General features: G+C 44.7%; 1 protein-coding gene across 1 annotated transcript in view; it reads left to right on the plus strand.

Annotated features, from left to right (window-relative positions):
* The window catches only part of VWA5B2 (von Willebrand factor A domain containing 5B2), a 58321-nt gene that overhangs the window by 23379 nt on the left and 9004 nt on the right, over window positions 1-25938 (plus strand). Inside the window, exons 6-15 of the mRNA XM_042458565.1 lie at window positions 1669-1800; window positions 2770-2894; window positions 3901-4077; window positions 8652-8762; window positions 11754-11956; window positions 14667-14781; window positions 16806-16991; window positions 17494-17692; window positions 19419-19714; window positions 24983-25208. Coding sequence (XP_042314499.1) covers window positions 1669-1800; window positions 2770-2894; window positions 3901-4077; window positions 8652-8762; window positions 11754-11956; window positions 14667-14781; window positions 16806-16991; window positions 17494-17692; window positions 19419-19714; window positions 24983-25208 — 1770 coding nt within the window. The remainder of the gene's footprint in view (window positions 1-1668; window positions 1801-2769; window positions 2895-3900; window positions 4078-8651; window positions 8763-11753; window positions 11957-14666; window positions 14782-16805; window positions 16992-17493; window positions 17693-19418; window positions 19715-24982; window positions 25209-25938) is intronic.

Raw genomic sequence — 25938 nt, forward strand, 5'->3', positions numbered from 1 at the left:
CACACACACACACACACACACACACACACACACACACACACACACACACTGATAATGGCCATCCTGCCTCTGTTTAAAAACAGCCACCAAAGAAAGAGACTCAGACACAGCATCTTCCCCTGTGGAACAGCTCTTACTGTCAGGATGTTCTTCCTGATATTTAGGAGGAATCTCTTCTGTTGTAGTTTGAATCTGTTGTTCTGGGTCCTATTCTCTGGAGCAGCAGAAAACAAGCTTGCTCCAGCATTAATGTGACCTCCTCAGATATTTAAATAGGGTTTTCATCTCACTTCTTAACTGTCTCTTCTCCAAGCTAAATGTACCCAGCTCCCGAAGTTGCTCCTCATAGGGCTTCATGGTTTCCAGACCCTTCACCATTTTGGTCGCTTTCCTTTGGACTCATGGCTCCAGTTTCTCAATGTCCTTTCTGAATTGTGGTGCCCAGAACTGGACACAATATTCCAGGTGGAGCCTGACCAGAGCAGAATAGAGTGGCACTATGACTTCCCTTGATCTAGACACTATACTTCTATTGATGCAGCCTAAAATCACATTGGCCTTGTTAGCTGCCGCATCGCACTCTTGACTCATGTTCAACTTGTGATCCACTTGGACTCCTAGATCCCTTTCACACGAATAAATGTCATTGAGTCAGATGTCCCCCATCCTTTTTCTGTGCATTTCAACCTTCTGTCCAAGAGGAATTCCAAAATATCCTCCATTTTGAGCCTGACTAAGAAGCCCATTGAATAACACCATGCTTGAGAAGTGTGTCCACTTGGCAGCCTCTCCTTGCTGCAAATAGGCGGATAGGATGGATCCTTCTAAAGTTCTTTTTCCCAAGGAACAGCAGCAGCTGACAAGACTCGCACCCAGAGCTCAGGATGCATTTGTTTCTCAGGGGGAAAGGACAGCAAAGGTGTCAAGCCATGTGCTGCTTGGGGACATGGTGCAAGTGTTGAAAGTGTATTTTCCTTAATTTTGGCACAATGGACAAACGAAAGGAATAATTTAAATGTAGATTCAGTCAAGGGTTTGTTGCGAGTAGAGTTTTGAGCATTTGTCTTGCTCAGAGTTCTGTAAGTATATTGCAAACCAACAAGGCGTTTTAACTAAGATAAGTTCATCAGAAAAATGTGGCTGAGTACATAATAAAATACAGCACATGTAATATAAACCATATGAAATGAATTTAGATTTGTATTAGTGTTTTTAGCTTTTATTTTGGAATGCCCAACATTTTATGGTGCCTTGTCCTCCTTTGCGATTAGGATGTCTGGTCACTCTGAAACGGACAGACACAGTCATATACGCATGTATGTGAGAACACAAAGAGAAAGTGTGCGTGTGTGTGTGTGTGTAATTTCATTTCTCAGCCCTTGATCTCTGTGGCAAACATGTGAACTGCCTCCCTTTAATCCTGTACTATGTTTGTGTTTGAGATTGGTACAAAAGTGCTATTGCTAGTGGTGCATATCACACGTCCAAGTCTTCGCCTGACAACAAGCTTTTGAGGGAGCAGAAGTGTGAACCCGCGCTTGCTCACCGTAAAACAGGATGTCTCCTTCCATCTGACAGGTTTTAGAGGATGCCATATGATATACAGTGGAAAGAATCTCTTTCTTGACTCCTTCCTTCCTTCCTTCCCTTCTTTCTTTCTTTTTGTAGGGCTGGAAAGCCCATCCCATGCTCTCCGGGCCGATGCCAATCCGTTTGCCAGCTCTGCCTCCACTATATGCATTACGTTGGCAGAACGGCACCAATGTGACCGGAACCTGGAGATTCTCTTGTATCCGTGTGGTAAGAGAAACGTCTGAAACTGGTGGGAGAAGCAGTAAACCTAAGGGCCACATTGATCCTCTGTGGACCTTTTGACACCTCACATCTATAGCCCTTGGAGTCCTCTTTCATTGCCATGGCTGCATCCGGGGGAATCCATGGGTTTCTAGGCCTCTTTCTCTCAGGAGTTTATCACACTGGGGCTAATTTTAGCATTAAAGAGCGATTAAAGTGTGTTTAAAGCATCTCGCAAATAAAGCAAAAATGGCGAGTAATTGCGTGAATGATTATCACACGCAGTTGCGCAAATAAAGCGATATTGGAAAGGCATTATCTCTGAAATCCCCAAAGGAAAAAGATGCACTTTGTGATCACTTAATGGCAGGTTTTGTGCGACATTGTGTGAAATCGTTACACGTAATTCCAGAGACTTGAGCCAGGGCAGTTAAAGCGGTCCCAAACTGGGTTATTTCTCCAGTGTGGATGCAGCCACTGTCTCACTCTCCGCAGTGCTAGAAATTTGGAGAGCGAAGGGAAATTTCATTGGGGAACAGACTTTGTATTTGGGGCCATCAGTGCATTCCTTTTGTTGGTGTTTTGAAAGTTTCATACCTTGGTGTGTGAAAGTAAGCAAGCAACAACGTTTTTATCCAAGCAAGCTTTTTAAAATCATGCAGACCTGGTTTTATTTGGCAAAGTGTGTGTGTTTTAGATTACGTTTTTAACTTTTGTATATTTTATGTGATTTTATATTGGAAATAGATGTTTTAATTGTTTGAGTGTTATGTGATTTTAACTGTTTTATCTGTGAGCCGCCTTGAGTCCCTCCTGGGAGAAAGGCAGCATAGCAATGAAATGAAAGGAAAGGAAATAAAGTCACATGGAGTACCAAAGCCACCAACAGACCCCATGGGTTTTGAATGCAGCTCCATCTCTATGCACTGGACTCATTCTGCCTCTCTAACATCTTTACCGTTTTCCTCTCTTCAGAACCACACCATCCGCACCTGATCATTGAAGAGGGTGCCATGACCTATCCTGAATATGAGACGCACATCAGGAATCGCAGGGATTATGCCCGCATTGCCAAGAAAGACAGCGATGGGGAGAGACAGGTAAGCCATAGAGCAGGCAAACTGCTTTCCCCCCGGATTAGGCTTCTTAGATACAAACACACACACATATACCATACATACATACATACATACATACACACTCATACACAGATACATACATGCCATGGGCCCTTGGTATCTGCCAGGGCTTGGTTGAAGTACCCCGCCATGGATACCAAAATCAATGGATGGTCAAGTCCCATTATGTCCAATGGCATAGAATGCCTTCTAAAAGGGCCAAAACAAAGCTATAAAGAAATATAGTATCCTGATCAAGGCAAGTAGTAGTAATAACAGGTGAGTGAAAGGCAATAAAATAGCCTTCAAACTATCTGAAGGACAGGCTTGTTTTCTGTTGTTCCTAAGACTAGGACATGAACCAGTAGATTCAATATACAGTACGACCCCCGTATCTGCAAAGGTTCCAAGACCCCCAATGAACCCCTGAAACTGTGGATAATAGGGAACCCTATCATTTTCAGTAAGAGGAGCGACCTCCAGCGCAAACATACTATAGAATCACAGTGGAGGATCTAGAAGTGCCTAGAGAGAACACTTCTCTATAGGTCCTCCAACATAATTCTATGGTATACTTGGGCCAGGGGTTGACCATAGAATCACAATGCAGGACCTAATGCCTAGAAAGGATAGAAATATATTTTGAAACCATAGATACTGAATTTCAGATATGGAGGGTTGCATTGTACATGAATGAGAATATATATATATATATATATATGAAAACCTTTCTGATTATAATAACTGTTCAACAGTTGGAACACACTGTCTTAGAAGGCAATGGACATTTCCTAGACCTAGACCTAGAACGAGACCTAGAATCTTCATTCGTTTTCTCCATTGTAGATTTTAAAGCGAAGGCTGGATGGTCCCTTGGAGGGATGCTTTAGTTGTGGATTTCCTGAACAAGGGAGGAGTGGAACTTGATGGCGCTTGAGATATCCCTTCTGATGCTAACTTCCCTGGCCTCTTCCTTCTCTTCTCCTAGGTGTCTTTTGTCCAGAAGAGGTTCCACAAAGACATTTTCCACAATCCTGTCCTGATGCTGAATTTCTGCCCCGAAATGGGCAGCCTTTCCACTGATTTCCAGAGCGTCACTCGGGAGATGCTCTTCCTCATTGACCGGAGTGGAAGCGCGAGCCATCCCAGCCTTGATGGGATCAAGGTAAACAGAATATAGGAGTCTGCTTTATGCGGATCAAACCACTGGTCCATCTAGCCCAGCATTGCCTAAACCAGGAGTGGGGAAAGTGTGGCTGTTTTTGTGGCCCTCAGAGCCACAAAAACAAGAAGTGACAGCAGACGAGGCTTAGCAGCGTGAAGCTTGGGAAGGTTTAAGGGCTGTGCAGGGAAGGGAATTTCAGCAGGTGTTGCTTGGCACACAGTTGGTTGACAAGCTGCACCTGCTGAATCCATGCTTCTACACAACCATTAACTCTACAGTTGCATTCTCTATTCTACTAATCCAGTCCAGGAGAGACTTTTCCTCCAACAGACAGTGACTAGGAACTAGACTTTCAGGTCATTTCCTGTTGAGGGAAAGGCCTCTCCTGTAGTAAAACTGACCCAAGAGAGGACCCAAATAGTAGCAAAACTATTATCAGGTTGGCATGTTAGTTAGTTTTGGGGATGAAAAAGAGGCCCAAAGAAATGATCTCAGATAAATAAATCCTTCTTTTTAGAAAAAAGGAGCAATTTTTCTTCAGATGATGAGGTCAAAATGCTTCTCTTTTAAGTATTTCCTTTCCTTGTGTTTTTATATCACCAATGACGATCAAATGGGTTATTGTGGAGGGGCATAGACTTGATATTGTGTCTATGAAATGGGGCTTTCTTCCACACACACACAACAAGGATGAGCAACATTTTCAAATTCTTCTCTAGCTGTAATTTCAACACGTGCCAAGTCTGAAAATCATTCTTTTAATTCAAGTATTGCTTTAATTGGTAAATTAAATTAGCAACACTTTCCCACACTTTCTGTTTCAACAGTGTATTTATCCTTGGCTTTAAAGTAGAGCGGATACAGCTCCCTCGGTCAGAGATGAGAACTGTGCTCCCATGGGGCCCCCAGAGCCATTTTCTGGCCCCCAGATTCCCCTAGGAATCTCCCCAGGTTTTTTGCCCTGGATCCCCTCAAACACCCCTTTGGATGCGTTGGAGGTAATTTTACCATTTCTTAGATACTGCCTGAGTTATTTTAAGCCATAAAGAGGCCCTAGTTTACAATAGGAAGCGACTTGGAAGTTGACCACGTCCATCTGGGTTCAGAGAGGGCCGAAAACACGTGGGAATTGTTCCCTTTATTCACTGAGGAAATGACCAGTTGCATGACATTCTCCGCAGGAGGGCTGTTTTGAGGCATTTAAGAACAGAAAGAAAATGCATCCTTTCCCCGCAAGGGCAGCCTTCCTTGTCCTCCGTAACCCACTTCGGCCTTTATCACACTGGGGCTGATTTTGACATTAAAGAGAAATTAAAGCGCAGTTAAAGCATCCCACAAATGAAGCAGAAATGGCAATTAATTGCACAAATGTTTATCACATGCAATTGAGAAAATGAAGCGATATCGGAAATGCATTGCCGCCGAAATGCTGAAAGTAAAAAGATGCACATTAATGCTTCTTTGTGACCACTTTAATGGTGGGTCTTGTGTGATGTCACATGAAATCCTTTTGTGTAATTACTCAGTTTTTCTGAGATATTCATGGGATAAACTCCTAATCTCCTTCGTGTGATAAACTCCATGCTCTCTTAACCAAAACAGTTCCCTCCGCTGCCTTAGTGCCACTTCATCCAATTTTACGTAGAAGGTTGAAACTTATTCTTCCGGAAAACTCTAGTAAGCACAATTTACTTTCAGATCAGACTTTTAGATGGAGATTGAAATGGAAAGAATGCTCAATACCTCCTGAAGTCATATGTACAGGTTAGCTGTAACCCAGATGATCTTGGATAGCAGCCAGGCATGTATGATGGATGGATGCTTGGGAAGCTGGGGAAAGACCATTTAGAAAAGTAAAGGGCTAATGCATGCGCTTGTCTACTTTGATGCCATCCTTATATTACTTAGCATTCCTGTTAGCCAGCGCATGAGCAGCAGCATCTCTTAATTAACGTTCATTGCTGTCTTTTGGAAAATGCCTGCAAAGAAGCGCACAGCACTTGCAGAGACAGGCGGATCCTCTTGACCGAGGGGACGCCTTTCCAGGGAAGCGTAGGGTCAGTTCACACACTCATTCGCCTGCTGTCAAAGTTGCTGTCAGAGCTACTAGTGAAGTTGTGACAAATTGCCCAGGAGCATTGAATGTAATCTTGCACATCGTTCTTCATCATCTGCAGTCAGCTTTCAGAGGATTTTTGGTGATGTCTAAAAATTGCATCCAGGGTCCACCCTGAGAACAGGCACATTTTATGGTTTGACTGAAAATGATCTTGTCACCCTGCGCTCTGTGAATTATGTGGGTCATTTTCACTTTGCATCTAGAAAGGTTCTGTCAGTTTCACTACCTCACTTTTCATTGTGGAAATAAAATGAGCAAAGCTCATTCACAGTGATGTTGAGAATGCATCAAAAACATACCAGGGAAAGGAAAGCACCCAAACTTGGCAAATGCTGATATTTATGTACAAATGTCAACACAGTGATATTTTATGGATGCCTGAAAAATCATAGCTCTTTCTCCACTGTTCAGGCACATACAGATGAATACTGACAGTCACATTGCACTGACAATCGCAGCCGCCCACAAGCAAGAAAACAGCATTTCCCCATTGGCAAAGCAGCTCTGAGAATAAATGTCTCCTGCAGGGAATGTACTACCACTTGTAATTTCCTCAGTGAATAAGTACACATCCCAGACATAGGGTTGCCATAAGGCAGGACCTCCAAACTGGGACAAATGTAGGACAAATGTAGGGCCACATTTTCAAATGTAGGACACGTTTTTTAAAAATGGAGGACACATGAAAAATTGATACTTTTTTTAAAATGTTAATATAAATGCATGTTTCTTAGGCATGCTCAAAATGGAGGACATTTTGGCATTATTCCTAGACAGAAGGCTGAAATGTACTTCTCTTTCTGGCCAAACACCCCCCGCCCCCAATTCTACAAGAACATTTCCCACTCCCAAGCAGGCATAGCATTTGCAAGATCACAGGCAGCCCCTTGTGCCATTGAAAACTACATTTCCCACTCCCAAGCCTTCTTAGCAATTCCCCCCTTCCTCCTTTTCCTTGCCCCCTCACACCCTCTTTTTCCCAGGTATGTCTCAACTTAGGAGGGATTTATGGGACAGATCCAAAGCCTTTTTTCTTTTCTTGAGAAGCCCTGGACCCCTGAGAAGAAGAGGAGGGGGCTTAGAGAGAGGAAGAAAGAGAAAAAGAAGATGAGGAGGGGGAGAAAGGAAGAAAAAGGAGAGGAGGAAGAGGAGGGGAAGAGGAGGAGAACTTGGAGAAGAAAAACAACGGAACAATAAGAAGAAGAGAAGGAGGGGAAAGAGAAAGGGGGAAGCAGCAGCTCGCCTGAGTGTAAATTCCTCCCTGCTCGGATGTTGCCCAAATAAGGAAGCAGAGGGCTGGCCAATAGAGGCAGGGCAGTGCAGCAGACCCCGCCCCTGCTGGGTTCAGTCCTCCTGCTGCTGCTGCTCCAGGCATGCTTCACCAGCAGCACTCTATAGAAGGCAGGCAGCAGCCCTGGGAGCTCAGAGTTGGGCAGCCAACCGGGGGCGGGATCGGGGGCGGGATGGGACTGGGCACGCCCCCCAGGGAGCGGGAAAGTCCCGCCCACCAGCGTGAAATGGCAAGCCTACCCAGACACCTTGTGTAAATGACTGAACTGCTTGAATAGAGAAAGGTGACATGAGAGGGAATACGGAAGAGGGGACAGTTGCTGAGAATTGAGGGGGCAGAGAAGCTGGAGAGAAGCCTGTGGAAGAAAAGATGAGAACCAGAGGACAAGAAAGAGAGGAGAAATGAACAACAGAATGAATAGATGGTAGAAATCCCTTCTCAAGGGGATTGCGGCTCAGCAGCTATTAACAGATAACATGAAAACCTTGATGTGTAACAGACAGTTTGGGGAAGAGTTGATTGTTGTGTGTCTTCAAGTTGATTTAATAATAATAATAATCATCATCATCATCATCGTAATAATAATAATAACAATTATTATTTCTTACCCGCCTCTCCTCATGGCTCAAGGCAGTTACAACGGAGTTAAAACACGGCCATGACATAAAATACACATATTAAGCTGCATCTCTATGCAATATTTATATTACCATACGTAGAACAATACTTAAAATTCATGATTACAAACTGCCATTTTAACTTATGGTGACCCAGCTGCAGGGTCTGATCAGGGCAGGTTTGCCATGGCCTTCCTCTGAAGATGAGAGAGTCTTAACTTGCCCAAGATCAGCAAACAGTGGATATCCATCCAAGTCCAACACTCAAACCTCTACAGTTCTTTGTCATTTCTTTATTAATTGCTATAACTCTTAATTAAGAGTGTTGACTGTTTTTAATCTACAAGATTAAGAAATATTGTTCTTAGTCACCAGAGCAATTTCTCACCTGCCTCTTTTTATCCACACCTAAATACTGCATTCATTATGCTTGTCATGAACATGAGGGTCCTGGGATTTAGCATTGTGATTAAGCTGCACATGGGTGCAATCTCATAGGTTTTGCTTGCTTTCCTTTCCTTTCCCACCATCCCCATCCCTGGCACAGGATGCTCTCTTGGTGGCTGTGAAAAGTCTCCCTTCTGGCACCTTGTTGAATGTGGCTGGCTTTGGCTCCAGCATCAAGCCTGTCTTCACCGCAAGCAAGCCCTGTAATAGTGTGAGTAATTTGATATTGTGAGTTCTTGTTCATCCTACTAACTGGATCTGACAAAAAACCTATGAGCCTGCAGGGATGTTGTTCTACTAGTTGGATGCTATTGTTGGAGGAAAGGGTTGCATTATCAGTCCTTGTGGTCAAAAATGCAGCATCATAGATAAAGAACCCCAGGGATGGGGTTGGTGGTTGAATAGCCCTGGGCCCAGGACAGAACTCCACTGGACACCCCACTGGTCACTTCTCTCCAAGATGAAGAGGAGTCATTGCTGAGCACCCTTTGGGTTCGGCCAGTCAACCAATGACAAATCCATGTAACAGTTGCATTGGCTAGCCCACATTTTAATAGCTTGTTTGGAAGAATATCATGGTGGACCTTGTCAAAGGCCTTAAACCCATGTTGACTTTTTGTGATTATGGAATTATTATTACCTAGATGTTCACAGACTCTCTGTTTAATGATCTGCTCCAGAATCTTTCCTGGGATTGATCTCAGACTAACTGGACGATAATTGTTGGGATCCCCTTTCCCCCGCTTTTTGAAGATGGGGATAATGTTTGCCCTCCTCCAGTCGGCTGGGATTTCTCCTCTTCTCCAGGAGTTTTCAAAGACTATTATTGCCAATGGCTCTGATATTACATTTGCCAGTTCTTTTAATACCCTTGGATGGAGTTCATCTGCTCCTGGAGACGTAAATTAGACTGAATTTTAAAGGAATTATCCAATATGCTGATCCCCAAAATAAGTTCAGCACATTGTATCACTCCTTTAAAATCTGGATTAATATTTAGAGATGGGATCCACCATCTTCTGCTGCTGCGTTTGGTTCCCAAATTGTGTCTCCTTCTGACTCACAGGGAAAAGGTAGAAAAGAGCCCTAACTCAGTTGCTGTCCCTCCAGGTAATGGCTGTCCAGCAGCAGGGCTAAAGGCCAAAACAGAGGAGAACAGGGCTTTATTGGTTAAAGAATAGAGATGCTGCTTTTTGCAGACTAGCAAACAAAGTAGTAGAACCTTGAGTAAGGAAAATGATAATGTTCCATTCATTTTTACAGAAAACAACATTGCAGAGCAATAAAGCAGTAGCTACCAAACTGAAACAATAGACATTACTAAATTAAAAAGCCAGCCTTGTACTGAAAGACCTACTTTGGCAAATAGAAAGGGCTTCATTTGGTGACAAAATGACAGTGGGATAGATCCAGCATTTGCTTTCCACTTATGGAAGCGTTGTGTTCATGTGAGATGACTTCAACCTAATTTTCAGGGATCCCCTCCCACCCCATACTATGCCCATCCTCTGTTCTTCTGAATAACATTTTCGGGATGATAGTGATGGAAGAGAAGTCCATTTCTTCCAGCCACCTAAATGTGGATCCAGCTCTTCTGATGTGGCTGCTGGAAAGACACCTTTGGAAGGGCATTCCAAACACAAGGATCCATAACTGTAAACAGCCCTGAAATACTCCAGAGCTGTGATCAGACTGAGAGATGCTGAATGTCTTCACATGAGTCAGAAATGCAGAAACGGACAATTGGGGCAGCAATTTCCTGGGAAGTCTAGCTAATTTGTTACACATTTGTGGGTCCAGAGATAGGTTTGGTGGTGTGTAGACAGTGCATGGCAAAATCTCAGACGCTGGAAGACATATGAACCAGGACTTCCAGGTATGTGTGCTCACAGATCCTTATCCTTTACTTTGGGGTTGGAGAAAGAGTGGGTTGTATGCGGCCCACAATCCCTTTTGTGTGTTCTCAGAGTCTCTCCACCCAAAAGAGATCAGGTTGGGGCACTCTATTACCATTCTCTATGGGGCTGGATCCAATGGCTTGTTCTCACTTGTGTAGACTAATTGAATCAGTAGTAACTCAGTAAGTCAACACTAGTGTTGCTAGATCTCAAGCTCTGCTTCCCTTTCTTCTATAGTCCTCAGGAGGGATGAGAGGAATCTCAGGGCAAGAGTGCTGCTTTTCAAAGTGTGCACAGTGGGGCCTCCACATTCGCTGGAGTTAGGGGCACAGGACCCCCATCAAAAACTGAAAAACTGCCATTAAAAACCACTTTTTTTAAACCTGAGGGAACACCTCTTTAGGAATCTCTAGGCCCTCCAGCGCAAGTGTGCGCTTAATGTCTGCCAAATGTTGGCCATACAACTGTGTTTGAGGACCTACAGTTGCCTAGAGAAGTGTTTTTGCAAGGAATATCTGGGTCCTCCCGCATGCTTTCTGGTGGATGTTGACCATAGGGTCATGCTTTAGGAGCTAGAGATTCCTAGAGAGAACACATTAATCAAATTGACTAATAATCAAATCTGCAAAAGTCAAATCTGCAAATATGGGTCACTGACTGTATTCCTCATCTGTCAAATTTGGTGTTTTTGGTTTGAATGGCATGCTCCATGCAACTGTGGCTGATGGTTCATATTTCGGGAGATCACAAGGCGTTCCCCCTTGTAATATCAGCCTTATAACTTCACCAGGGCCCCCTCCCATGACATTGCAAGTGGGTGTTATTATCATTTTACGTCCTTATATCCCGCCTGTCTCCCAATATAAGGACTCTAGGCCTCAAATTTTGGGCTGAAATATCAGGGCCTAGGATAGTCCTGATGTGTCAAATTTAGTACATCCATTGTGTCAATGGCCTACTGTAGTTGAGACTCGAAATTGGATTTATGAAGTTGGCCCTCCGTAGCCACAATTTGTTTTATCCACGGATTGAAACTATTTTTTTTAAATATAAATTCCTAAAAGCAAAGCTTGAGTTTGTCATTTTGTAAACGGGACGCCATTTTACTATACCATTGTATATGATAGGACTTGAGCATCCATGGATTTTGGTATCCAGAGGTGTGGGGTGAGGCCCTGGACCCAAACCCCAGCGGATGCCAAGGGCCCACTGTATATAGTTATTAAAATATTTCTCTCCTGCCCTATATCCGAAGATGTCAGGCTAAGAGATTTAGGCCATGACCTCGCCATCTGTGTCTATAGGAGACCCTCAGGCTGGCCTGTGAATACATTCGGAGGCTGCGGGGAGACATGGGGGCACCCAACCTCCTGGCTGCCCTGACCTGGATTTTGGGGCAGCCTCTTCATCGCGGGTACCCAAGGCAGCTCTTCCTCTTTATGGACGGCAGCGTTGGAAACACAGGCAAAGTCATCGAACTGGTCAGGAGGCAGGCAGCCTCCGTCAGGTACGGAGTTATCGTGTCCGCTGATCCCAGAAGCATTTCTGGCTCTTTTTTGCTTGTGAGGCTGTATATTAGTTCTAACTCTGTATACAAACGGTCCAGTTCTGGGCAACACAATTCAAGAAAGATGTTGAGAAACTGGAGTGTGTCCAAAGGAGGGCCACCAAAAAGCTCAAGGGCCTGGAAACCATGAAGCCCTATGAGGAAAGACTTAGGGAGCTGGGGATGTTTAGCCTGGAGAGGAATAGGTTAAGAGATAATATGATAGCCCTGTTTAAGTATCTGAAAGGGTTTCATATGGAGGATGGAGCAAGCTTATTGTCTGCTGCTCCAGAGAATAGGACTCAGGGCAACAGATGCAAGCGAAAAGGAAAAGCGGTTCTACCCAAACATTAGAGCTGTTCAACAGTGGAATATGCTGCTCCCTTGGAGGATGGTGGAGTCTCCTTCCTTGGAGGTTTTTAAACACAGGCTGGATGGCCATCTGTTAAGGATGCTTTGATTGCATGGCAGAAGGGGGTGGACTGGATGGCCCTTGGGATCTCTTAGGATTCTGGGATTCTATGAGTCTATGGTAGGACCTATCATAGAATCACAGAATCCTAGAGTTGGAAGAGACCCCAAGGGACGTCCAGTCTAATCTGTGGCTTCATTATTATTATTATTATTATTATTATTAACCTTTATTTATGAAGCGCTGTAAATTTACACAGCGCTGTACATACAATCTTTTTAGTTAGACGGATCCCTGCCCTTGGGCTTCCAATCTAAAAAGACATGAGACAGAAGGAGAAGAAGGGAGTGGTGGAGGGAAAGGGTCAGAGGTCCAGCAGTTCCTCTCTACCTCCGAGGCCTGGACCAAGGCAGAGGGACTGGAGGGAGGGCTTGGCTTCAAAATGGAAGGTTAATCTTCATCCAGGGAAAATACATAATCTCAAGTAGGATAATGCATATACAGTACATAGCAATACTGGAAATGGTTCAATAAACAATAGGTAAGACATTCTGGCCCCGTTCACATTGCACAGTTATAGCACTTTGCCACCATTTTAACTGCTCCACAGAATCGTGGAATTTATAGTTTGTTGAAGCACTGGAGGAGGACTCTGGCTGAGAATTCTAAATACCTAATGAAACTACAAATCCCAGGATTCCATAGGATGGAGTCATGGCGAAGTGGTAACAAAGTGCTATGACAGACAGCATAGAATAAAAGGAGGCTCTGTATTTAAAATCTAGGAGAGCTATCCTCAAGCTCTTCTACAGGAAGAGAGTTGGGTCAGGATTGGCTTTTGTTGTGGACAGAAGCTCTGTGACTTTAATGGCTCACTGACTGACAAAAGAAAAAGAAATCAATAATGCAACGCATTTAAACAATTCTTCAAAATGTTGAAAGCACTTCACATACATGAGCCGAAGAATCATTTATCTCCTCCTGTTAGTCTCATATTACCAGCCAAGCAGGGGCCAAGTGTGAGAGTAAGTAGCCGGTCTAAGGCAGGGCAAGGCAAAATGAGTCCTTTGGGCCACATGCTGCGGCCTCCTCAAGCCGCTCTTGTGGCCCTTGGCCCTTCCACTCCCAGGACTGACCAAAAAGGAAGGGAGGAATGCTCCTCCAAGAAGTGCAGAGCAATGGACATTTCCTTTTAAAAATAGACTGAAGCCACCCCGAGTATTGTTTAATAAAAAAAGCCCTACTTTTAAAAACCAGAATTGGCCTTGCAGGCTATTCTAGGTATGTATTTATTTGGGATTTTTCAGCATTCCCTGGGGCTCCCAAAGGATCCCAGGATCACAAATCAGCCCCTGGACTTGAGGCAGTTGCCCATCCCAGTCTCAATGTGTGTAGTGCCTTTATGGCTAAACTGAACTGAACCGAACCACAGCTGAACTGAATTGGGAAAAATGGTACCCCTTGGCTGGTTATTGTGTGCCTTCAAGTTGTTTCTGACTGATGGAGATCCTAAGTCGAACCTTTCACAGGATTTCTTTGGCAAGGTTTGTTTTGGGGGGAGTTGCCATTCTCTTCCTTTGAAACTGATGTAATCTAATGGGTTTCCAGGGCTGAGCAGGGATTTGAACTCTGGTCTCCCAGACTCCTGGTTCAACATTGACACCAAACTGGCCCATTGACTGCCACTGTTTTTTTTCTTTTTCCTCCACTGAAAACTCACTGCAGACTGGTTTCCAGCAAAGCACCAGTCTGTGGACCAGTAGCACTGCTGTAAAGTGCTCTGCGGATTAAGATTATTGCACAGCAGCCTGATGGTACATTTGTTGCAGATTTCATTTAAAACCAGGGAGACCAGGAACACGATTGAAGAGGAAACTGGGTTTGTTTAGCTGCAGCGTCTCCAGAGGAAAAGACTCCCAAATTTCTGGAGCCCTGATTTACCAGTGAACCAGTCTTTTGTAGTGCTTTGAACAAAGAAAACTACAAATTGCATTCATTGCTTACATATAAATTAAACATATACACTCCTTTGGATGCCGAAACATACGTTTCCAGAGCAAAGGGTTTGACCTGACCTAATGTCCATCCTCCTAGCAACCCTTGCTCTCAATACATTTCGGTACTATAATTTGCAGCTCCTGAGCATAGTAGAAATGTCAATCCCAGTCTTCCCTCTTCACACCCCAGTTTTGAAATGGAATGAAATTCCCCTCGAAACACGCTGGATGTCTCTGAAACCCAGGGGCTTCTTCCCCGCAGGTGCTTTGCCTTTGGCTTTGGCGCTGGCTCCTGCCGCAGGCTCCTTCGGGGATTGGCAAAAGTCAGCAGAGGCCGGGCTGAGTTCCTGAGTCCTGGGGAAAGGCTGCAGCCCAAGGTAGGTGCTTTTCTTCTCTGTTATGGCTTTGACTTGAGCAGTTTCAAGCGAAATGGCCAGTGCTGCGCCCACATTGTACAGGTTGGGTCTCCCTTATCCAAAATTGTCCATGTAGGTGGCTGAGATCGCAAAACCTTTGCTTTCTGATGGTTCAATGTGCTTTGTTTCAGGCACAAAATTGTTTAAAATACTGTGTATGAAACTACCTTCAGGCTTTGGGTATAAGGTGTATACAAAGCATAAATGAAATGTCATGTTTCAACCTGAGTCCCATCTCTAAGGTATCTCTTTATGTATACGCAAATATTCCAAAATCCCAAACACTTCTGGCCCCGAGCATTTCAGACAAGGGAGACTCAACCTTCATTGTACATTACTGGTTCAGTTAAGCCCTGCCTTTTCCCAAAGCTGAGACCCAGAGAGGCTTGCAAGATGAAAAGGAATTACAAGTGAAAAGACATGTACATAGAAACATACAAAAGAGTTCTGTTGCGAGTGCCTTAAATTATCAAATTACAGCCATTGAAAACATATCCATTGTAACAAAACCCATTATCTCTACCTTATTGCAAAATGCAAGTCTGGACCAGCTGAGAAGGAGCCCAACTGCAGCGTGGGTACCATTCTGTGTGGCCGATATATGCTGAAATCCATACAAGGAAAGTAGTGGCAATATCCATGAAGGAATGAAATAACAGACCGTTCTGTGAAATCTGTTCACTCAAAGAACAGCTTGACATGTGATATTTGAATAAAGATCTCTCTGGCTTTTCCTCTCGAACGAAGATTCAGGAAGGACTCATCCCATGCTTTCTACAAGCGCGTTGATGACTAAAACGGCCGATCCGAGATGAACAAGTCCAGTTGTATTGTATTATATTCCCACCTGTGTATAGGAATGCCTATGTTCTGGGTTCCAGTTGGCCAGCACTGTCTTCTAGGATATTCTGAGCTATTAGGGGCATGAACAGCTCAGTTCTCACTCCACTCTCCCAGTCTTCCTTATCTCCTTTCTTCTTCAAGTTAAAGTTAAAAATCTGTTAAGGAGGGAAGATAAACTGGTGCACGTTGTCATATGATTGCTCACAGTAGCAAGAGCACTTCAATTTCTATACCGCTAAGCACTCTCTAAGTGGTTTGCAAAGTGTTAGCCAATTGCCCGCAAAAAGCTGGGTACTCATTAGTAGCCCCTTCTGTCTGTAAACACCTTTGAGTTGCTTCGAAAAACAGTTCTACACAGATGGCCATAGAGTTGTACATATTTCCTTGTTTGTTTGTTTATTTTTACAAAAGCCTTTGGTTGCATGCTATTACATAGGCGTTTATCTCATGGGAGGCTAAGTACCCAAATCCTGTGCAGAAACTGGATTTAAATTCCGGGAATGTCCTGCAAAAGTGGGATCGTTTTCAGACCCATCGGGGGGAAATCCCCAAAGTAAAAAGCCACTGATTTTGTCCTTTTTCTGTGCAGGTTAATGTCAGATTAATGCTCAATGCCCCCGATGTGTCTGAAAACGATCCCACTTTTGTGGGGTTTGTCCACTTTCTGTGCGGGTTAATTTCAGATTAATGCTCAATGTGTCTGAAAAGAATCCCGCTTTCGTGGATTTCAATCCCATTTCTGCATGGGATTTGTCCGATTCCCTCCCGCATGATAAACGCCTTAGTTTCAGCCAGAGTAGATCCAGTCAATCTCTTGTTGAATTGTGAGTCTATATAATATAGGTAAATTTTATTGATTGAATGGGTCTGCTCTAACTACAGAACTTAGACCCTTGTTTGTACAGGAAGGTTTCTGCCTCCAAAATGCAATTTTCTGCCCCAAAAAGATTTTGCAAATGAATTTTTCACTTCAAAAAAAATCTCAAAATGCAAGAGATCTCAGAAATGCTGACCATCCTTTCTTGTCAAGAGTAAGAAAATTTGCATTTAAAAAAAGCTCACATGAAGAAAGAGTGCTGTGTATGTGTGAATGACTAAAAGCATGACCATAAATGCTGGACCCCTCTGTGTTTCCCTTCCAGCTGATCAGGTCTTTGAAGAAGGCCATTGAGCCGGCCGTGAGCGACATCACCATCGACTGGTACGTGCCGGACACCATGGAGGCCCTGCTGTCCCCAAACGAGATTGCGGCCCTCTACCCAGGAGACCGTCTCATCAGCTACTGCACCCTTTTCCACATTGCCAGCTTCCGGGACAAGAAGCCAACAGTTGAGTCCCCATTCCCTTCACAATGACGACTCTCCTTACTCTGGGAACAATGGACCACTTTTACATAGTGGCCAGTGTCTGTAACCAGCTTTCGAAAAGCATTGGTAGGCCAGTAATGTATTGGGGCATAGGAGATTATTAAGGCATACTCCTGGCAAAGTCGTGCAATCATGCTGAAGATTTTCAGATGATGATGTGCTTATCCAGCACTTAATCGGTGAGCAACAAACCATTCATGGGACTTCCCCATGAATGATTTGTTACTGGAGCATTCCTGCATCTTCATGAATTAAGTCCTGGATAAGCGGGATGTGTCTGAAAATCTTCAGTGCGACTGTGCATCTTTGCTGGGGGTATGTCTTTTACTCCTGGCTCCCTCTCCACCCCGATAATCTCCTTAGTCACTTCCTCCTGGCATTTCCTTTTTCCTCTTGAGATAGAAGCTTCCCCCATGCTTGCAGTAATGTCTTCTTGTTGTTGTTTGGTGGTCCGTTCCCCCAGGGCAGAGAACAGATGGGCCGGAGTCTCTCGAGGGGCTCCGCAGGTTCGGTGTTCCCGTCTCAGGAAGAGGCAATGGGCCTGGAAGGAGCCCCTCTGCACCCCTCTGGGGAGAGCCAGGACATCTGTAAAGCCCTCCACGAAATTTCCCATGAGATCTCTTTGGAGTTTTCTGCTGGGGGCACTGAAGAGTCTGGGAAGAGTGAGTATATGTCCATGGCGTGGGTGGCAATGGCATTCATGTTGGACACCCCTGGCCATCATTTTGCTCCTTAGATGGATGGGATTATAGCTCCCAATAGCCACAGCCAGAATGGAGTTTGGTTGTACCAGCTGAGAATGATGGCAAGGAGGGTGCTGGGCTGGGAAGGCTGATTTTCGAGAAGAAAATATTTTCATCGATTTGGAAATGACTGCAAGGACCATATAGTTAACCTCTTGTTATACAGGAATCCCCAGCTAAAGCGATCCCAAGCAATGGCTGTCCAACCTGTATTAAAACTTCCCAAGAAGGAGAGTCTAGTACCTTCTGAGACAGACTATTCCACTATCAAACAGCTGTGAACATCGGGATGTTCTTCCTCATATTTAGGCAGAAACCTTTTGGGGGTAATTCGAATCTACTGTTCTAATCTTCAGAGCAGTAGAAAACAAGCTTGCTCCATCTTCTACAAGACATCCTTTTAGATATATTTGAAGACGCCTACCATATTGCCTCTCAGTCTTCTCTTTTACAAATTAAACATATACAGAATCTTAACCATTCCTTTAAGGCTTCATTCCACCTTGGCCATCTTGGTATCTCTTCTCTTGGACTGCTCAAGCATAGGTAAGAAATGTGCAAACTAACACAAGAATATGAGATTATTGGGGAACAGATTAACACACAGTTTGCATGTGGAAAGATCCAGATTCACTTCCTTGGTACTTCCACTTGGCAGTCTGAGATGCACGCCCTCCAAGTGCCCCAATTTGGCAGGAACAGTCCTGATTCATCCTCTGTTGTCCTATTCTTTCTGGTTGCTTTTAAAATGTCCTAGCTTCTTTATCCTCCTTCCACTAATTTCAAACTGGCTTCAAAGTGCAAAAGTAGTTTTCACTCATCAAACTCAGCATAGAGGAGAGGCGGGGGCTGACTCTTCTCCTTCCCTGGAGGCTCAGGCAAAGGCAAACTGCTGCACTCTCTCCTAGTGTATTCTTCCTCATTAATAACATTTGTCATCTTAACCACACTCTAACATTGCTTGGCCTCTTGTGTCTCATTTTTCATCTGTGAAATGTTGGTGTCTTGATCAAGGGAAGTAATAGAGCCACTCTATTCTGCTTTGGTCAGGCCTCAACTGGAATACTGTGTCCAGTTCTGGGCACCACAATTCAAAAAGGACACTGAGAAACTGGAGCCATGTGTCCAAAGGAGAGCGACTAAAATGGTGAAGGGATTGGAAACCATAAAGCCCTATGAGGACTTAAGGAGCTGGGGATGTTTAGCCTGGAGAAGAGAAGGTTAAGAGGTGATATGATGGCCCTGTTTAAATATTTGAAGGGATATCCTATTGAGGATAGAGCAAGCTTGTTTTCTGCTGCTCCATAGGACAAGGAACAGGACAAGGAACAATAAATGCAAGCTCCAGGAAAAGAGGTTCCACCTCAATATTAGGAGGACCTTCCTGACAGTAAGAGGTTCTTCAGCAGTGGAAAATGCTGCCTTGCAAAGTGGTGGAGTCTCCTTCTTTGGCAGTCTTTAAACAAAGGCTAGATGGCCATCTGTCAGTGGGGGTCCTTTGATTGTGAGTTCCTGCATGGAAGAATGGGGTTGGACTGTAGGCCCTTGGGATCTCTTCCAACTCTAAGATTCTGTGATTCTGTGGTGGGTTTGGGGATGCTGGGTATCATATTTAATTCTTCACAACAACCCTTCTCCCTGGCAGGTGGGGATCTTGTGCCTGGAGGGGACATCTGGAAACGGATCTACCATCCCTCCTACATCCAGGAGCAGTATGTGCTAACCCACTGCTCTGTCAGCACCGACCAGAGCCAGGGCCTCTTCTCCCATAGCTCCACCAGCAGCGAATCCACCGGCTCCAGAGACGTCCCTCCGGAGGGAGGCTCCTTTGCCCAGCCTCTGGAAAGCAGCTCTCAGCAGGGCCAGAAAAGTGTCTCCCTCTGCAGCTCCTCCACCAAATCTGCTCCGCTGCCCCAGGGTCAGCCTGGTGCTGGGGCTAAGGTGAGGCGCACAAATATCGCTCCCAAGTCTAGCATCTCTGCACCTCTGAAGAAGAGGAGTCTCTCTGTGGTTTAGAGCTGTAGATAATTTCCTCTGGAAAGGCATCTGTATGAATTGTAAAGAGAGATCCCTCACTTTGTTATTATCAAGTGGCGACAATTTACCCAAACCATAAGCCCCAAGGCCTAAAATGCTTTAGATAATTTTTTTCCCCTTGGGCAATTACTCAGTCGAATTAATGGGATTTTATGGAGAGGGAAGTTATAGACAGGGCTGTAGCTACAGAGAGGCCAAAATGAAGGTGTTGTCCTTCCATAGAAGAATTCTGCCACTGCACTGAAATTATTCTTCATTCCCCAAATTTCTAGAATTGCCCAGAGTGAGGCATTAAAAATTATTTAGTTGGATTTGCTTAGTCATATTGTCTGCCTTAAGGTCTCTTCTCACTCTATGATTCTGTGGTTCTCTTTCTAAATGCTTAACTGGACATTTATGTTACTGCAATAATAGAAATTTGGGAAAGGCTAAAAAAGCGTAGTATTGGCAGCACATGTGGCTCCAGAGGCTGTTTTTGCAGCCCTTGAGCCTTCCAGGCTGCCCCCCTTTCCCCTGCCCAAGTGAACTGCCTCTTCTGAAAGTGTCCAGAAGTGACAAGTCATCGTTAATTACATGACAGGTTTAACCCCTGCAATGTCTGACATATCTCTTCCAGACCCATTTTCCTAAACCAGAAGTGGTACTTTTGGCTACTTCCAAGTGTTTTGTTTTGTTTCGGGCGTTTTTGGCAGTCTGTGCTGCCTTGAGAGTGTCCCTGGGCAGAAAACTGGCCCTTAGACCAGCCCCAGCCACAAATTATAATTATCATGACATCTAAATGTCCTTCTAAATCCATATGAAATATATCCATGACATGGCCAAGGCACCAAAGAGATCTAAATTGGGGGCTGGCAATTCCAGTGGCAGAATCCCCTCTAAGCCCAATAGGGGCCACACCAGCCACTGCCATGTTTCCAAAACTGGTGGCATGGCACTCAGGGTGAGATGGGGGGTGAGCAGCTGGCATTTGCCTTTAAACAAGGTGTGAAGTAGAGGACACATGCTGTTCACAAGCAGTGAGGTTGGTGTCACTTGGTGCAGGGTGGAGGGCAAACTGCCTTGTCTTCTTTTCCGGCTAGCTGGCCACCCAGACCACTGCTGCGGGGGCCAGCACTGTGGCCTCTGAAGCACCCATTTAGGGTCCAGCATGGCTGCTCTCTGAAGGCAGCCTCTCCGGAAAGGTCTTGAGTCTGCACAGCCACTTGCACCAGATCCTGAAGGCAGATCCTGATACTGAACGGGGTGGTGCTGCCGGCTCCAGAGAGTCCATTAAGGCTCTGATGTGGCTGATGGGTGAATGGGAAAGGGAGGCGATGCCCTTTCTCACTTGCCCAGTAGCCGTGCCAGTTCCTCCAGGTGTACCACCCCACCGGGTGTATCTTCAGGTGTACCAACCCCCTCTGGCGTGTCACCCAGTGCAGTCTGCACTCCCTGCACCACCCAGTGAGGCCTTTCTTCATAAGCAGTTTACAACAGCTACATGAGGTGTAGTTGCTTTGTAAACAAGATGTGCACTAGTCTTGGTTTAAGGAAGATGTCAGAGCCCCCCCCCCCCCAACTGCTCACTGCTGATGCACTGCTAAAATTGACTGCTGCAGGGAGCAGCAGGTACATGGCAGGGCTGCAAAAGTAGGCAGGTAGTCTGTAAGTGGACTATGTCATGGCTCGGTTTCTTAATTAGCCCTGGGAATAGGTCATCATGCAGAGGCAACCTCAAGTGGTGTTCATTTAAAACCCTTGGCTAAGATCCTACTTTGTGCTTGCAGAGTGTAACTCTGTCAGGCTCCCAATTGCCACCCCCAAACAACAAGAGGCTGTGCTTCTAAAGAGTAACAGCTTTATTGAAAGGCAAAGGTATAGGCAACAGAAGTGACTTCTTTGTCAGGAATGAAGATACATAGTTACAGATGGGTTATATAGTCCCACGAGCAGACCCACCCCCATTAAGCAATAAAGTTAATTAATTGGATCAGTCTTTCCCGCGCAGTGAGGAATCTCCACCCAGATGACGTAGTGTCCTCTTGTCCGGCCTCCCCGGCCTGTTCCCAAAACAATTAAGTTCTCACCAAGTGTTATCTCCTCCTTGCACCTATTATGTCCTTAATCAAATAACATCTAAACAAAACCCTAAACTAATAATCCCTCTGACAGAATCCCCAAATGAATATATAAATGATCCATGAATATATGAATGCAGGGGAGTTCTGACAAACTCTATGCTCATGTAGTTAAGTGGTATTTGCATTACATCATCCATCTGCTGAATGCCAGCAGTGCGCTACCAATAGCAATATCCACAAATGTGCTTCCTTACTGTATCATTGTGCAATGGAGGATGAACAGTGGCTGTTTCCACAGTCCCAGGGAATCAAATGGTACCTTGAAGGCATTGGCATACAGTTACGCGCTATCTAAGAATGCATAGCTGTATGTGCAGTGGTTACAGTTCCACTTTCACAACTGTGAACTTAATACAGACATAATGCAATGGCTAAAAAGTACATCTATATTCATACGAGAACTTGGGTGGGTGTAAAACACCAGCAGGTTTCTAGCCCATAACTGATGGACCATGTCTTAGGGCTTGTCTACACCAGTGGAAACCCCATACTTGCCCTGTAGTGGCTACAACTTTAGCAAATGATGTTCCTCCAGATTTCCAGGCAATGCAGGGCTTTTCTCTGAAAATGCAGAGAAAAAAGAACTGCCTTTTATCCTGCATTCACCTGGAAAACTGGGATTGATGGCAAGGATATAGCCAGGTAGCCAGAAATACTCTGCAGTCTAGGACTCGTGATTGTCATAAGACTGCCCTTTCCTTCCAGGTTGCTCCGATTTTGCCACAGCAAGAGTGGTGTTATCGAAGGTGCCGCAGACAGTTAAAACTGCACTGTGACTATGGGGTTAGCATGGGGTTTCACACCAGTGTAGACAAGGCCTTAGTTCTTCACACACTCAGTTTTTTCCCTGGATCTTGTGCAAAAGGAGAACATACACATCTCTCTCTGCAGAATATCTGTATGTTCCTAATGGTAATGTATTGGTTGTGTATCTGATTAAAGACACCGGAAGCATGGAAAGAGGCTGCACATTTCATTGCATTACCATGAGAGAGACGATGAAGCCCTCCTTCCTCTTACATCTATGTTTTTGGTGAAGTGTGGAAAGGCATTCCAAAAAGTACTGAGTTCACTGATGCCTCACAGTAATATTTCATGTGCTGTTTTGGTAGTGTTCCTAGGAAAAAGAAATAAACATTAAGGAAAAGAGCAAAGATCAGAACAGGCAGAAAGGGGAATCCACCCACTTAATAAAAACAAAGGGTAGCAATCCGGACAGTGAGGCTGTGGGCTGCTTTCTTGTATAAACTTTGATCCACATCTTAAGAAAGGAGCCTTTGGATCCTGTCGGCATTTCTAGAACTTAGCCAAATGTTAACATCATGTCATTTTTATACCAGACGAAGGCTTGCGGAAGAACATAGAAGCCAAATAATATCTGCAGATGCCCATGTTGGCCATGTAGCAAAGTACAATATCATCCAAAATCCACAAAACAGTGCTACCTTTATTGGACCAACCAAAATGCACATTATATATGTTGCAAAGCTTTTGAAGCACCACTGGCTTCTTTATAAGGCAAAGGTGTTAAGAATCATACAGGAGAAAGAAAGAAACATGTTGATATTGGCATCATAGGCCTGAATTTTGGTATGGAAGGAAGTGGGACTGTCGTCCTTCTGGCCATATGAGTCCTGGGAGATTCTTAAAGTCTTCGAAATAAACTTTAAATTCCCTTAGCAATATAAAAACCTACTGCCTTTGAGATCCACTTTGTCTCAAATCTTTTATGAGGCTATAAGTCCCTTTGTTGGGAGGAAAACACTGAATTTCTCAGGAAGCTTCCATGCTTTTGCATCAGGAAACCCTTTCGGTGTTGTTAAGGTAAAACATGCCAATGCCGTCCCAGTTTAAAAGAAGAAAATTATTTTGCTTCATTGGGAAATAGAATGTGAATCAAGACCAAAACACAGACAGCCTTCATGTGTAGAGCATGGAAAGCAAGCTCTGATCAAAGGACCCCAATAATTCCACGGAGCCCAGTGTAGTCATGCTTGTTTGCCAAATGACTGCTTTTTGATACAAGACTTGAAGTGGATCCTGCTTCAACAAGGAGCTGAATAAGCTGAAAGTTTCCATCCAAATAACTATCTCTTAAGTGTCCTTGGTACCGTTTTATGCTTCACTGGGCTGTGTGTGTGTGTGTGTTGTGGCACACAGACACAGAATGAACTTCAGGCAGTTCTTCAGGTGTAGAGTATGCTCAGCACTGGGTATCTGTTCAAGGGAAGTGGTTTTTCTTGCTTAGAATCATAGAATGATAAAGTTGGAGGAGACCCCAAGGGCCCTCCAGTCCAACCCCCTTCTTCTGCCATGCAGGAACTCACAATCAAAGCATCCTTGACAGATGGCCATCCAGCCTCTGTTTGAAAACCTCCAAAGAAGGAGACTCCACCAGACTCTAAGGCCCTTATCACACGACCAAAATTTGAAGTGATCCCAGGGTCAATGTGAAGGCAATGCAGGGGCAATCATGGGGTTTCAATCTGGAGCCATCTTAAACACAATCGGGGGTCATTCCAGGGTTAGGTTAAATCCTATTTTCCCCGAATTTGCCTAATCCTGGAATGACCCCCGATTGTGTTTCAGATGGCTCCTGATTGCGTTTGGTGTTGTGTGATGAACAAACTTGAAATCCCATGATTGCCCCTGCATCACCTTCACATTGACCTTGGGATAACTTCAAATTTTGCTCATGTGATAAAGGCCCAAGGAGCAGAGTCTTCCACTGTCAAACAGCTCTTACTGTCAGGCAGTTCCTCCTAATGCTGAGCTGGAATCTCTTTTCCTGGAGCTTGCATCCATTGCTCCATTGTGTCCTTTTCTCTGGAGCAGCAGAAAACAAGCTTGCTCCCTCCTCAACATGACACCCCTTCAAGTATTTAAACAGGGTTATCATATCACCCCTTAACCTTCTCTTCTCCAGGCTAAACATACCCACTCCTTAAGTCTCTCGAGGGCTTCATGGTTTCCAGGCCCTATGATTGCTATGATTTGGGGAACTGTAGGAGTTTCCTGGCCTTTGATCCTCTTCCCTTTGCCTTCGCTTAAGGTCACTGTGGCTGCAAGCTCTGAGGAGCTGGTAAGGAAGAAGAAGGTCCTGGCCCGAGCTGCCCTCTCTGGACGCAGTTTCTCTTCCCCGCACGGTGAGCTGGACGCCCATCGGCTTCGCCGGGCCTTGGAGAAAGTGTCCCACAAGCGGAACCGGTCCGTGGAGGGAAAGCTGGACGCAATGGAGCCTGAGCTGCAAAAGATGCACAAGGGGGCTGCTGATTCCAGTGAGTGATGGGCAAGAGCGCATGGACTCAGAGAAACATGGACTTGTTTGGAAGGGGCCTCTGGGGCTATTCAGGGATTGCAAGATCTCTGGCTTACTATGGCTGCATCCCAGTTTGGCACTGCTTTTCAGCATCCTGGCTCAAGGCTATGGAATTCTGGGAGTTGGACCCCACAACATACTCCAAATCCCAGAATTCCATAGCCTTGAGCCAGGATGCTGAAAAGCAGTGCCAAACTGGGTAATTTCTCAGTGTGGATGCAGCCTATGTTGCATGCCTGCATTTCTGGTTGTATTTAACTCAGTGCTTACTCTCTGCTGCCTGAACTGGGGACTGTCTCGTTCTTGAGTGAGCAAGACCTATTACCTTTACAAAAGACCAATTCCCTTTTTTATCACCTGCAAAGTGTACCTAGAAGCCTTTTCAAACAAACTTCTAGGAGTTTATCGCGTGGGGGAAACTGGGGCTTTAAACAGTGATTAACCCGAGAAAATCACGCAATTGACATTAAAAGGTGATTGAAATGAGATTAACACAAGAGCAGTTATCTTGGGAATATAACCAGGGAATAAAGTCATTTGTGGGAAAATCCCATGACCGATTTGCTGCTGTTTCTTGCCTGGTTATTCATTGGTTAATGCCACTTTAATCATGTTTCATCTCGACGTCATGTGAAAACCATTAGTGCAATTGCGCGATAATAACAGGTTATTCATGGGATAATATCACA

The sequence above is a fragment of the Sceloporus undulatus genome, chromosome 3, assembly GCF_019175285.1.
Source record: "Sceloporus undulatus isolate JIND9_A2432 ecotype Alabama chromosome 3, SceUnd_v1.1, whole genome shotgun sequence".
Taxonomy (NCBI): Eukaryota; Metazoa; Chordata; class Lepidosauria; order Squamata; family Phrynosomatidae; genus Sceloporus; species Sceloporus undulatus.